General features: G+C 34.5%; 1 protein-coding gene across 3 annotated transcripts in view; it reads left to right on the top strand.

The window, feature by feature from the left end:
* LOC132757504 (uncharacterized) overlaps positions 1-15,911 on the top strand; it is a 40,823-nt gene that overhangs the window by 20,048 nt on the left and 4,864 nt on the right. For all 3 annotated transcript variants that reach the window (XM_060748808.1, XM_060748810.1, XM_060748809.1), the window contains exons 2-5: positions 5,674-5,950; positions 9,095-9,280; positions 11,350-11,415; positions 13,579-13,776. In XM_060748808.1, coding sequence (XP_060604791.1) covers positions 5,674-5,950; positions 9,095-9,280; positions 11,350-11,415; positions 13,579-13,776 — 727 coding nt within the window. The remainder of the gene's footprint in view (positions 1-5,673; positions 5,951-9,094; positions 9,281-11,349; positions 11,416-13,578; positions 13,777-15,911) is intronic.

The raw sequence follows: 15,911 nt of genomic DNA, 5'->3' as shown, positions 1-15,911 counted from the left end.
GGGGACTTATGGATTGCTTGCAATTATACTATGATAATTGCTTGTTACTTGATGGTATTCAGTATTCTTTTCATATATGTAAAAATTGTTTGAAAACCAGTTTTATCGTTGTAATAGATGCCCCATTTGTGTTTGAATATTAAAATAGTTTTGATAGAATGTTTACAGGGGCGTATCACGTTAGGGGGTAGGATATGACCCCCAAGCGTCTGTGGTCACGGGCCGAGACGATTTTTTTGCAGAAACATCCAGACATGTCACCCCAGCCAGTGTTATACCCCCTAACGAGTTTCCATATACTATAACTGTTTTATCGCAATTTCAAAAAATTGTTTTGTAATAGATATCAGCCAAAAAAAAAATGGAAACCACAGATAAGATGAACCAATACCATCTAATGCTGTTGTAAGCTTACTTACAGCTTTTTATAATAAGGCAGTTGTTTGAAGGTGTTTTTGCTGCCGTCAAAAAAAAAAAATAAAAAAAGAAAAAAAAGAACAAGAAAGAAAACAAAAAGAAAGAAAAACAAGATTGAAAATTTTAAGGCGTCAAATGTTAGTGACGGATTGTAAACTGATACCTTGTGTAGAAAGTTATGAATATTGATTCAAGATTTAAGGACTTTTCAAAAGGAAATAATTCAGTCAGAGGATGTACCTTTTGATTTTAAATAGCGAATAAATTGTATTTCATTGAATTACAGTATTCCGAATGTTCGTTACCGATGCCCTATTGCAGCCTCTGAAAAAACCTCAACCCATAGGTGCATAAAAAATTTGAGTTTTTTATGCCCCCGCCATATAATGGCAGGGGCATATAGTGTTACCCTGTTCCGTCATTCCGTCCTTCCGTCATCATCAGTTTCCGTTCTTTATCTTAATTACCATTGCACATATTGAACTTAAATTTGACATATGGATATGTCATGAGAAAATACAGGTCAAGTTCGAAATTGGTCATGGTTCGATGATTTTTGGCAGAGTTATGCCCCTTTTACTTTGAAAATAATATGAATTTTTCAGTTTCTGTTCATTATCTCCCCAACTGTACAACACATTCAACTCAAACTTGACATATGGATATGTCATGAGAAAATACAGGTCAAGTTCGAATTTGGTTATGATTCGATGATTTTTGGCAGAGTTATGCCCCTTTTACTTTGAAAATAATATGAATTTTTCAGTTTCCGTTCATTATCTCCCCAATGGTACAACACATTCAACTCAAACTTGACATATGGATACGTCAAAGGAATGCGCAGGTCAAGTTGGAATTTGGTCATGGTTCGATGATTTTTTGGCAGAGTTATGTCCCTTTCATTTTGAAAATAATATAGATACATCATAGGAATAAGCAGTTAAAGTTTGAATTTGGTTGTGATTCAATGAATTTGGACAAACTTATCTTTCCTGAATGTTGGAAAAATTTTGAACATTCAGTTGCAGCACTCATACTTTTGTGGAAATGTATATAGCCATTATTTTGGCTACAAATATGCAATATGCTATTTTCAAAAGGTTAAGACTGAATAATTTCAGTGCCTTGAACATTGTATAAAAAAAACTGTGTTAACATTGAAAAGTTTTAAGGGCTTTGAACTTAGAATGAAAAAAATTATTTGCGCAAACAAATTTGGCATGATGACACATTTCTAGTTTCCTATATGAATCAATGAAAAAACTGTACTGCTATAGATCAATACAGTTTTCAAATGCTCATTGAAAGTGTACTGAGTATAAATTAATGGGTTTAAGGAAGAGCAAAAGAAAAGTTCCAAACCATGCGATAATAATATTTAAATAGAAATTATAAAAGTATATACTTAATTAAACGGTTAAAAACATTTAACCGTTTAATTAAACACCCCTTATGTGTAACTTTAATTAGAAAATGAATTGATCCAATTTAAATGGAATGACCCATGCCATTTGGACCATCAGCATTAAGCTTGTAAGGTAGGTTGTATATAATAGTGAACAATAGAGCAAGAAGATCATTGTGGGGGCCTCCGTGGCCGAGTGGTTAAGGTCGCTGACTTGAGATCACAGGTCCCTCACCGCTGTAGGTTCGATCCTCACTCGGGTCGAAATCTTTCGTGTGAGGAAGCCATCCAGCTGGCTTACGGAAGGTCGGTGGTTCTACCCAGGTGCCCGCTCGTGCCTGAAATAATGCACGGAGGGGCACCTGGGGTCTTCCTCCACCAATAAAGCTGGAAAAAATCTCGGCGGGACGCTCTAGGATGGCCCGACTTGAGTGTTCGGTCGCCCATATGGGCTTTCCGGCGGCAACCTTAAATAAACGCAATTAAAAAAACAAAAGGATCAGAATGTAATTGCGGAGAAAGGAAGTAGGTAGTATAAGATAGCAGTCTGGGTCGTAGAAGTTTTTATTATCAGTGAGTGTGGTCTGGAGACAGAGACATATAGTATATTTATCTGAATAGATTACGAAGCTCTACGTTACTGACAGGAAATAATAATGAAGTATAATTATGAATGTTTTCATGTTCATGTACTTAGATAACTTACCGTATGTTTGATTATGTAATATTACCAATCATTTGTAGAATCATTTGTCTCCAATCAATAGGCAGGCTGCCCGAGGAAAATTTATTATTATTATTATTATTATTAGGCAGGCTGCCCAAGGAAAATTAATTATTATTATTAAAACATTCAAATATCTATCCAGAGCCAGAGATACAGCTCGAAGAAATTGTTACACATTAAACATTACATTCTGTAATGTAATTTAGTTAAGTGCTTATCATTTACATTTTGTTAACATGGTACAAATTGTTACCTATTTTAATTATCAAAATGTTAAACTCATATTATGCAAAGTGTGTAATTATTTCCTCCAACTTAATTTTTATTACTTATTGTTATTATGCCCCAGGGCATATAGTAATTGAACCGTCCGTCCGTCCGTCCGTCCGTACAAACCAGAGCTACATTATGGGGTTTGGTCTATTGTTCCCATAACAATTTATGTCTTTGATGTCATTCATTCCGTTTCTCTTGTGGGGTTATTTTCTGCATTGTGGGGTTAAAAAGAACAAAAGAAATAACAAAAAAAAACCCATAATTTAGCTCTGGTAAGACTGTCCGTCCGTCTGTCCGTACAAGGTTAACCCAGAAGGGCAAGTTGGATTTTTCTTAAGTTCTACCTGTACCAATGGCTTCTAAGTTTACACACTTACTAATCAATACAAAGTACATGACCTGGGCAAGTGACATAACTCTGGCTTTCATATTTACTAAGTTATTGCCCTTTTCAGCACTTAGAAAATGAATAATCGGTTAACCTTAGTCCTAAAACGGCAAGTTGGAAATATCTTAAGTTCTATCTATACTAATTGCTTTATAATTTCCACACTTACTTATCAATACAAAGTACATGATATTGCCTAGTTATATAACTGTGTCATCCATATTTCCATGCAGCTATTTCCCTTTTTTTTCTTTGAAAATAGGGCCTTGTCTGGTTAACCTTTAAAATATTTCGGCAAGTTGGATTTATCTTAAATTTCTCCTAATTGCTTAATTTCTTTAACCCTTTCCCTCATGAGCATATTGTGAAAAATGGCCGTTTTCACTGAAAAGCCTCCTTCTTACAAGTTCAAAATGCTATGAAACTATGAAAAATGCTTCAATACTAATCAAACTTCGCATATATGTTAACTGGACCATTGCCTTTGTAACGACATGCTCAGTCTTAAATTTCCTGTTACCATGGCAACGAGGGGACATCTCAAAATTGCCAAAAATCACTATTTTGCCTCGATTTTTTCCATCAAAATTTATTTCAAAGTGCTGCAACTTCTCGGCTTCAGCGTTGGTTACACGTTACCTTATGATCTTATGATCGGCCTGGGGTCATTTTAAGCCTCTCACAAGTCCAAAATTTTCTTGGCGATGAGGGGGACTCCGCCCCCCTTCAAACCCCCCAAACAGAAGGGGGCACACCCCCCTTCTGGCAACCCCCTGATGTATCTTTTGGATGGGGGGTGGCGCCGAAATAATGCTCACTTTTTTTAGCAACATTTCTCAAACAAAAACATGTGTTTGGGGCCCCAATAGGACATTTTTTCGCTATTTCAGGCCTTAAATAGGCAGGGGGGGGGGTCAAAAGTGTGTTGTTTCGCGTATATATGAGGTAAAGGGTTAATGATAACTTTCACATTTAGATGGTCCTCTAATTTTTTGTGGAGTAAGCGGTCTCTAGGGTCAAGGTCAAGCATTTTTGCTCATACAGCCTTTATTTTTTAGTTGATGTCTTAGTTTAATACAAACATGCCAAGGGAGGTCCTCCTTCTTTGGGTGTAGTAAGGGGTCATTTGGGTCAAGGTCAATGTTACCAATGTCAAGGTCACCAATGTTAAAAATAGATTTCTACATTATCTACAGGTGTATTGACCTTATTCTATAGACAGATGTTATTTATAATTGATAGAAACATAAACTTTGATGGAGTTAGTGGTCAGTTGGGTCAAGGTCACCAGTGCTAAAAATAGATTTTTACACATTTGCTCATACAGTCTTTATTAAGTGACAGATAAATTTTATATTTGGTAGGAAGATAACTTGCATGGTATTCATCCTTTAGATTGGGGTAGGGATCAGTGGGTCTCAAAGTCACTTGTGCTAAAAATAGATTTTTACACTTTTGCCCATACAGCTTTTATTTATTGACAGATGTATTTCATATTTGGTAGGAAGATAACTTGTATGGTATTCTTCCTTTGGATGGATTAAGGGGTCAGTTGGTCAAGGTCAGCAGTGCTAAAAATAGATTTTTGCACTTTTGCCCATACAGCCTTTATTTATTGACAGATGTATTTCATATTTGGTAGGAAGATAACTTGCATGAAGTTGAATGTTTTTCAACTTCACAAGTCAGAGCTTATATTTTTCACAATTACAAAATGCCATGACTTTGTCAAGCTATATAACTTGTGTTTACAATTTTTTGGCAAATTTTCTGTCCATAACTGAGTGAGTGGGTAAACATTTTTTGAAATATTGCTACTGACAAGAATCTGAGCCGGGGGCATTTGTGTTTAACAAACACGTTCTTGTTGTTATCTTGAAACACATTGTCTAAAAATTGTATATTGACAAACATGTATTAAAAATTCTTGAGATTTTTTTATTATAATTGTATTCTTGGACTGTCTAAACCATTAATAAAGGATATTTTAACTAATACTGTCTAATAAAACATTGTGTTTTTTCAAAATAAATCCTTCCCCTAAAAATTAGACGTTTGTAAAAGAAACACAATATACGTGTTGACACACTTCATAATAATGGTTTCATTAAAGGGGTCTTTAACTTTATATGATGACATTTGGCCGTTTACTCCCTTGCCCCCTCCGCCCACCCCCCCCTCTTCCCCGAAAAACTCCATTGCGTATTTAAGTCATACCCGATTGATTGTGGGTAACATCTGTACATGTCTGGGAAATCCAACTTTCATTTCTGCATCAAAAGCTCATGTAAAAAATGCATTTTCTAGCATAATTGTTGTTAAAGGTAAATCATTGTTATTTTAGTTATAATATTGTGATTTGTGTAGAAATTTGTGTACATTTTATTGGGGACACCATTATTGCCTGACAAACCTCAGTGGAGTTCCTTTAAAGGCTAAGCAATATTTGATTTATTTCAGACAAATATGTCAACACTAGAGCAAATAAACCAAGCTGTATCAAAAATACCTTTGAAGAAAATAGGTTCATGCATAGGAACACCAGAAACGCTTGAAAATATACCATGGAAAAAAATTGGTATAGCATCAGCTGTGGCAGTACCATCTGTATATGTAGGAGCCCCTTTGGTTATATCTACCATAGGATTTAAAGCAGGTGGAATTGGTTCGGGCTCTGTAGCAGCCAAGTTGATGTCCATGGTAGCTGTAGCAAATGGTGGAGGAGTACCAGCCACTAGTATGTCTTTGTTGTATTCTAGAAATTTTCTTAGACATTTGACAATGCTCTGATTTTAACTCTAAACCTGATGGATTTTTGCTCTCCATTTGGATCAGTCCATCTGATGTGTATCTAATAATTAAGGGATTATACAATATGTAAAAAAAATAAAAGCTACCAGGTATAGAGCCTCCTTGACTGTTATACCAATATGCATGCATGCATATCAGTGACTTAGAATAGCTTGAAGTTAAAATTAAATTACACATGTATTTGTAATACATGTATACAGTGACTCATTTACAATGTTGTGATGAAATTTTATGGCATTGCCTTGATTTAGTTTAAGTATTAGACAAACACCAAACAATGAAAAAAATTATACATGGAAGTTGTTGGCAAGTGTGAGATTCTGACCAGATATTACATATAGCAAAAAATAGAATGTTCTGGAGCAAAATATTGTTATTCATCATATAAATATGTGTTCTAAATCACTCAAAACTGGCCATCGACTACCTTTTTGTTGTTTACATCAATATTTGAAATTATAACTTACAGAAAATGTGCCCATTGTAGACCTATGCACTTTAAACAATGAAAGGATGTTAGTGCCGTGTTATATGTGGCAGATTATTATTTTTTAATGTTGTGTAGTATATTACTCTATTTTATAATTTGAAAATGAAATTTTTTTATATATTTTTTTATTAAAGTGAAAACTTCTTTGAAAAAATTCAATGTTATCTGCGTTAGATATATAACTTGTTGTGACAGTTGTAATTAAGCAAAAGTTGTATTTTTGTCATCAGATTGTTATTTATATAAGATTTAATTAATTAATCGTTTTAGTTATTACTTAATATATACTTAACGGCTTTTCTAACTCCACACGTGTGTTTTGGCTTAAATATCTTTTTAAAAAAATAAAATTTTACAATAATTTTACCTTTTGTGTCGCCTTGAAAAGGTGACATATAGGGATTACTTTTGTCACTAAAGCTTGTCCGGAGCATAACTCAGTCACTTTAAGTCTGATTGACTTTAAACTTGGTATGCAAGCTTCTTTCAATAACCCAAAGTGCAGTGCACAAGGACTGGTACTCTGCACTTCTTAATTTTTTAGTTATTGCCCTTTGTTAATTTTCATACTTTAATTTTGTCCGGGCCATTTCTCTTCAACTATAAAAGCTATGGACTTGAAACTTCATAGGATGATAGATCTCATTAAGAAGAAGTGCAGTGCACAAGAACCGGTACTCTGCATTTCTTATTTTTGAGTTATTGCCCTTTGTTAATTTTCTTTTTTTTTTGTCCGGGCCATTTCTCCTAAAGTATAAAAGCTATGGACTTAAAACTTCATAGGATGATAGATCTCATTAAGAAGAAGTGCAGTGCATAAGAAGTGTTACTTTGCATTTTTTATTTTTGGAGTTATTGCCCTTTCTTAATTTTCATACTTTATTTTTGTCCGGGCCATTTCTCCGAAAGTGTCAAAGCTATGGACTTGAAACTTCATAGGATAATAGATCTCATTAAGAAGAAGTGCAGTGCACAAGAACCAGTACTCTGCATTTCTTATTTTTTGAGTTATTGCCCTTTGTTAATTTTCATACTTTGTCCCGGTCATTTCTCCTCAAGTATGAAAGCTATGGAGATGAAACTTCATAGGATGATAGATCTCATTAAGAAAAAGTGCAGTGTTTAAGAACTGGTATTCTGCACTTCTTATTTGTGAGTTATTACCCTTTATTAATTTTCATACTTTATTTTTGTCCAGGCTATTTCTCATAACTTATAAAAGATATTGACTTGAAACCTCATAGAATGATAGATCTTGATAAGAAGTGCAGTACATAGAAACTGTTGCTCTGCACTTATTATATTTTGAGTTATTGACGTTTGTTAGTTTTAATATTTCATTTTTTTCCTGGCCATTTCTCCTAAACTATATTGTTCACAAGGCGACACATCCGACTCGCAGAGTTCTAGTTTTACACAATTTTAATTCATCATGTCATTTATAAAAAACATTAAAATAATAACGATCAAGTTAAATATCGATTAACCACATGTTTTTACCAGCAATACCTGTAAAATCAAATGTCACATTTCTATAACCTTAATATATGTTGTGTCCGCCCTGAACTCTGATGACTGCAGATCTGGAACGCATTGTATTAAGAGATATAACCCTGTGGAATTGCATTCTACATCCTAATAAGAGCATTTTCTAGCCCTGTCTATTAGAAACCCCACTTTGGACCATCCCAACTGCACATACTCTTTCTTCTCAGTGTCAATCGCCACATTGTTTAATAAATTTCAATAATTTTATGATTTCTTGACTTGAAAGTCAATATAAAGCAAATTTTTATCAATTTTGTAGGTGTACAACTTTTGTAATCACAACATACAAAATGCAGGGCTGCAGATAATGTGCGTATTTGCGTAATAACCAAATTAAAATGTCAAAAAACGCAATAGAAATAATAACTAAGGGTAAGACATGGAACTGGTGGGTAAAAACGTCAGTTATACTTAACGTCATACATCAGGCAGATCATACTGTTTCAGACTGTTTTAACCTTTAAATTATTATATCAGGCAGCTTGGAAATCTCCTAGGCCAATAAACCATGAAGCATAGTAGCAAGTAGCTTTTTTATTACCATACAAAACCTACAACAGTCTACAATGAAGGTCAGAAATTTTGGGTAAAATACATGAATTTGTGCTTTAAAGCCCAAATTGGTTAGAGAGGATAGGGTAAAAAATACACAAATAACTCTAAGAAAATAGAAAAAAAACCAATAGATCACAAAACAAGGGGTAATCACCCAATATATATAAAATGTTATCTGTAGCCCTGCAGAATGCACGTGCATAACAGATAGTTAGACTGGTTTGCGCTCAATTTTATACATGCCAAAATATTTATCAACCCGTTTTATGACGGTAGACAAAAATTGATAAAATTAATACTTTAAATAAAAAAGATAATAAAAGATGAAAATGTGGAGTTAGAAAAGCCGTTAAGTGTACATTGTATATCAAATTGATCTATTTATTACATGTACTTAAAATGATTTATTTTATAACTTTTGATATTGTTGAATACCTGAATTGATTTGTTTTATAATGTTTTTTTTTATAATTTAAGGTTTTGTTGCAGCAATGCAATCAGCTGGTGTTTTAGGAATTTCTACTAAGACAGGCATTCTTATAGGGAGTGCTGTCAGTGGGGCAGTATGGCTAGCACCATCTACAAACAATATCCATGTTGCAGAAGATACAAGTAGCAAAACTGTTATAGAGGATTCAGATAATAAATCAGTTGTAAATGGAGGTAAGAACATTGTGAAATATGCATTTCTCTTTCTGCGCCATATAACCTGAACTGTGTTTGTGTGCCATAAAACCAAACAAAAAATTACAAACAAAAAAGATGCATATTCAAGTAAAACTATGTGTAGGTTGATAAAATTACTTTGTCCGTGTCTGGCAGAATTAATGAATCGTTAATATTCAAATGATCTTAGTAAGGAATTGATAAGTAGGCCACATTAGAGCTTTGATAAATTTTCACAATAAAGAACTAAAAAATCTGTTTTGTCAGATACTCTGAAGTCTAAAGCTTAGACATTAAGAATGTTGCTTTCCCTAATGCCTTAACACAATATTAATCAATCAAATGTTACAGGTATGTGTAAAGACTAAAATAAAATCTCATGGTCACTTATTTAATATAGATGAAAATGAAAAAGAAAATATATGACTGTATAGATAATAAAATCTTCTTGTTTGAAATTGCATGATACATAGCTTATAGATTATATTTATATGAATTGCATTATAGCATTTTAAAGTTGTCTGAAACCACTAAAAATAGAAATAATTCTGCTGGGTGTAGCAGTTATTATCCTCTATGTCACTTTTAGCTCATTTTTTTCCAGAAGTTAAAAATACATAGGTACTGTTACAGTTGCTGTACCTTGATCAAATTTTTTTCAGTTCTCGATGTATTGTCTTCATACTTGGCCACAACAACCCTTTGTACAATACCTTCAAACAGACCAGACTAACCTTGACCTTCATTCATAAATGACCTTGCCCTTCAAGGTCAATCTCTAAATTTTGCTTGTTTTTTTTGCTGATTTTTGCTATTAGTTATAACTTTATTTTTGAATGGATTGTCCTCAAACTTGGACATAATAATCTTTTAGGATTAAATTATATTAAAGACACATTTTCTTATTATGGCATGAACATTTGGAACAATATACCTTTAAATATTCATAATGTTAATAACCTTAAATGTTTTAAAGAAAAATACAAAGCATATCTTAATGTTCATATGAGTGAATGAATGAATGAATAAATATATGAACGAACGAACGAATGATGCAATATACATATATGTTTAAACAAATTGTTGAGTGTCTGTCGAAAGTATATGAGTTGTATTATTCTAAAAATTACATATTATACATTCATTTTTCTACCTATGCATATCCTGTTGTTGTTGTTGTTGTTTTCTATTACAGAAGGCCACATTGGAAATAAGATATATGATTGTTATTGTATGTTCTTAATGTGTAACCTTCTTTAAATAAAGATATTATTATTATTATTATTATTATTATTATTATTATTATTATTATAGGATAGACTATCAAGTTAATCAGACAGACATTGACCTCCACTCATAAATGACCTTGACCTTGAGTGTCAAGTTATTGAAAGTTTCATATTTTTTTTGCTGTAGCTGGCAAAAACTTTAATTTTTTTTACTTTTATTTTTGAATGGATTGACTTCCCATTATAACATTTATTAGGATAAAACTTCCATGTATATCAAACTCAAATTAACCTTGGCTTTTTCATCACCTTGAAGGTTAAATTATTGAATTTTCACTGATTTTTTTCTATAATTGACTGTAACTTGATAATTTATGAATGGATTATCTTCATACTTTGACAAAACAACATTTTGGACAAGACTTTCTAAAAAGATGAACTGACCTTGACCTTTAAATGACCTTGACCGTCAAGGTCAAATTATTGAATTTTGGTTAAATTGTCATTATTTTGTTATTAATATGCAGATTTGATTTAAACTTGGACAAAACAAGACATCCTACCAAACAAACATATTGAATGATTTAGATGGGAGGTTGACCTTAAATTGACCTTGACTGTCAAGGTCAAATAAATGAAATTCTTTTATTTTATTCTGTAACTGGCTATAATTTGTTATTTATAAAGGGATTATCTCTATATTAAGACACAAGATCTTTAAGGTCAGGACCTTCATGTATATCAAACTAGAAAAAGTAAAAAAAGTCAAGCGTTGCCCCCACCCAGTGGTGGCTCTTGTTATAGTAATTATGTTATAATATTAATATGTTATTGAAGGTACCTCATCAGCCTTACTGTCAGCGTGCAACATGACTAGTGATGTAATTACAAGGGCAGCCAGTAGTAAGTTTTTTTTTTTCAAATATTATATAACTTAACTTGTTTTCTTTTCTTGACTTGTTTTCATTATCTAATTTGTTTCCTTTAAACAACATTACCATGACTATTCCATAATTTATTAGTTTAAAAGTTAGTAAATTCCCTGAAGAACTGATAAGTTGACATAAGTTTAAAATGTTTGTAAAGGATGTATTACTGAATTATTTTTATATTAAATGACCTATCTTAATAGAACTTAAGTACTTATAGGCCAGGTACCTGCTTGTGTCTTGTTTATGCAGGTACCTGTTGGTGTCTACTTTGGGTGCATGTTTGTGCCTAGTTCAGATGCCTACTTGTGTCTAGTCCAGGGGCTTGTTTGTGTCTAGTTCAGGTGCTTGTTTGAGTCTAGTTCATGTGCCTGTTCGTGTCTAGTTCAGGTGCCTGTTTGTGTGTAGTTTAAGTGCTTGTTTGTGTCTAGTTCAGGGTTCAGGTGCTTGTTTGTGTCTAGTTCAGGAACCTGTTTGTGTCTAGTTCATGTGCCTGTTTGTGTCTAGTTCAGGTGCCTGTTTATCCATGTGCCTATCTGTGCCTAGCTCAGGTGCCTGTTTGTGTCTAGTTCAGGTGCCTGTTTGTGTCTAGTTCAAGTGCCTGTAAGAGTCTAGTTCAGGTGCCTGTTTGTGTCTAGTCCAGGTGTCTGTTTGTGTCTAGTTCAAGTGCCTGTTTGTGTCTAGTCCAGGAGCCTGTTTATCCATGTGCCTATCTGTGCCTTGCTCAGGGGCCTGTTTGTGTCTAGTTCAGGTGCCTGATTGTGTCTAGTTTGGGTGTCTATGTACCTTTAGTTTCTAGTTTAGGCAGGTGCCTGATTGTGTCAAGTTCAGGTGTCTGTTTGTGTCTAGTAAAGGATCCTGCTTTTGTCTACTTTGGGTGCCTATTTGTATGTTGCTTATGTGCCTTCTTATGTCTAGTTAAGGTGCCTGTTTGTGTCTAGTTAAGGTCCCTGCTTGTGTCTAGGAAAGGTGCCTGTTTGTGTCTAGTTAAGGTCCCTGCTTGTGTCTAGGAAAGGTGCCTGTTTGTGTCTAGTTTAGGTGCCTGTTTGTGCCTAGTTTGGGTGCCTGTCTTTTTTTCTTTGTACCTTTAGTGTCTAGTTCATGCAGGTGCCTGATTGTGTCTAGATGTGTCTAGTTCATGCAGGTGCCTGATTGTGTCTAGTTTAAGTGCATATTTGTGTCTAGATAAGGTCCTGCTTAATTGTGTCTAATTCATATAGGTACCTGTTTGTGCCTGAAATAAGCCACCTGATGCCTTCCTTCACCAGTGAAGCATAAGTTGTCCTGGTTTAACTTGAATTTAGTCAATTGTTAGTGTGACTAAAAACTCAACAAAATAACAATTACAAATAATTGTATATCATTTTTGTGTCGCCTCTACGGAGTAGTGGCGACATATAGGGATCACTTCTCCGTCATCTGTCTGTCTGTCCCTCTGTCTATCTGTCCGCACTCACAGGACAGTAATTATGTGGCTAGAGGGACAATAGGTAACTGTTCTTTCTCTTTTATGTCATTCATTCCGTAATGCTTTATTGTGGCTATTTTCTTTTGTGTGGCTAAAAGAACAATAGAGAGAACAATAGAGTAGCCACATAATTACTGTCCTGTGAGAATGTCCGTCTGTCCGTCCTTCACAAAACTTGTCCGGACTACTCCTCATAAACTACTGGTGCAATTTCATCCAAACTTTACAGGAATGATCAGTTGTCTAGTTGTGCATATTGTCAGCATTTTCCGGTTCAATGATTTATGAGTTATGGCCCTTTAATAATTTTTATTTTTAAAGTTTGTCCGGACTACTTCTCTTATACCACTAATGCAATTTCAATGAAACTTTACAGGATTGATCTGTAGCTCAAGTCCTTGTGCATATTGCACGGGTTTTCCGGTTGAATGATTTTTGGCCGAGTTATAGCCCTTTGATAAAAAGGTGTTTTTTTCTGTGTGTTGCCAGATACACAAAAGCTTGTCCGGACTTCTCCTCATAAACTACTGGTGCAATTTCATCCAAACTTTACAGGAATGATCAGTACCAAGTCTAGTTGTGCACTGTCCGTCTTTCACAAAACTTGTCCCAACATGAAATTGGCCATCATGAGGTGGCACATGTGATCACTGATCGCTCTTGTTAAAGGTACATATTCAACAGTAAAGACAGCAGGTCATGCGACATATGGTTTGATTGACAAAGGAAGTAGTGTTTTATTGTTTCCATTCACAAACCAGTCAGCTGAAACTAAAGATGATGCTAGTAGTAAGACAGACATGGAAGGTTCAAGGTACCAGACTGTTGTTGATGGAGCAAGTAGTGCTGTAACAGGGACAGCATCCAGTAAGTGTCACTTTATTTTAATAAATTATGACAGGACAACACATCCAGTAAGTGTTTTAAGTGTCTGCCATGTGGTGGCATATAGAAATTTGCCTGTGTGTGGGTGCGTGTATGCATGCGTGGGTGTGTGTGTGTGACGACTGTAAAGAAATTATAAAAAAAAGTTTAAAAAATTTTCTTCTTAAGACCTGGCAACAAGGCCTAAAACTTAGATATTTTACAAAAGGCATTGTTATTCAGACCTCTACCAAGGTTGTTCAAATTATAGCCCTAGAGTCAAAATCGGCCAAGCCCCAGGGGTGGGGGTGTCATAGGTTTTCCTTATATGTATATAGTATTAAAACCTTAAAAAATCTTCTCTGAATGGACAAAGTCTCGAGGTTAGATATTTGGCATGAAACTTCAAACATTATATAGTGGACCTTTACCAAGATTGTTCAAATTATAGCCCTAAGGTTAAAATTGGCACCGCCCGGGGGTGGGGGGTCATTGATTTTCATTATGTACAGCACATATAGTAAAAACTTAACACATTTTCTTGACTGAAGATACAGTGTAACTTCTGAATTCCGGAACTTCTAAAATCCGGAAAGTTTTGAAATCCGAACATTTTTCAGGGTCCCGAAATTTCTCCTTCTGTTTTCTATGTAATTATAACCTCTGAATAATGGAACTTCTAAATTCTGAATTCCGAACGATTTTCTGGTAAAATTTCGGTTATATCAATTAAAATTTACTTCCAAAATCCGGAAATTATAAAAGGTGTAAAGGAATATTATACTTGTTATTGAAAAACCTTCAAAATGTCAGTATCTTCCAATTTCCAGTACCCATTTATCTTGACACTTATTAGAATTACAACAAACACTTGCTTACAGTGTGAAAATTAAGAATTTGAGAAAAATAATGTGATGAAATGAAAAAATTACAGGTAAATAGCAGCTACTACATGTATATGAAATAAACTAAAGAATAAATTGTGATAATTAACATTATGCTATTGTATCAGCATATTCAGTAATAGGTGATAATGAAATTCAAAAAAATATTTTATTAATTTAATCAGCTTCATATATTTTTCATCATGTCTTACTATGAAACAGTTGATGTATAATAAGTTTACTTGTTCAGATAATTCTGAACTTCTGAATTCCGGAAACTTCAGAATTCCGAACTTTTTGGCTAGTCCCACAGGTGTTCGGTTTTCAGAAAGTAAAACCCTACAAGGCTTAGAGCTTTGTTATTTGGTTTATATCATCTACAGGTCCTCTACCAAAATTGTTAAAATTTTACCCCAAGTGTGTGAGTGACAAACATTAATGTCATCAGTATATAGCCAGGCCAGTATGAGTGACAAGCCTTAATGTCATCAGTATATAGTTATGCCAGTGTGAGTGACAAGCCTTAATGCCAGCAGTATATAGCCAGGCCAGTGTGAGTGACAAACTTTAATGTCATCAGTATATAGCCAGGCCAGTGTGAGTGACAAGCCTTAATGTCATCAGTATATAGTCAGGCCAGTGTGAGTGACAAGCCTTAATGCCAGCAGTATATAGCCAGGCCAGTGTGAGTGACAAGCCTTAATGTCATCAGTATATAGTCATGCCAGTGTGAGTGACAAACTTTAATGTCATCAGTATATAGCCAGGCCAGTGTGAGTGACAAGCCTTAATGTCATCAGTATATAGTCAGGCAAGTGTGAGTGACAAGCCTTAATGTCATCAGTATATAGTCATGCCAGTGTGAGTGACAAGCCTTAATGTCATCAGTATATAGCCATGCCAGTGTGAGTGACAAGCCTTAATGTCATCAGTATATAGTCATGCCAGTGTGAGTGACAAACATTAATGTCAGGCAGTATATAGTCATGCCAGTGTGAGTGACAAGCCTTTATGTCATCAGTATATAGTCATGCCAGTGTGAGTGACAAGCCTTAATGCCTGCAGTATATAGCCAGGCCAGTGTGAGTGACAAGCCTTAATGTCAGCAGTATATAGTCAGGACAGTGTGGAGTGACAAGCCTTAATGTCACCAGTATATAGCCATGCCAGTGTGAGTAACAAACATTAATGTCACCAGTATATAGCCATGCCAGTGTGAGTGACAAGCCTTAATGTCATCAGTATATAGCCAGG

This window comes from Ruditapes philippinarum, unplaced genomic scaffold (genome assembly GCF_026571515.1).
Source record: "Ruditapes philippinarum isolate M1 unplaced genomic scaffold, ASM2657151v2 ctg1267_1_1_1_1, whole genome shotgun sequence".
NCBI lineage: Eukaryota > Metazoa > Mollusca > Bivalvia > Venerida > Veneridae > Ruditapes > Ruditapes philippinarum.
This window is presented reverse-complemented; position numbering and strand designations above follow the sequence as displayed.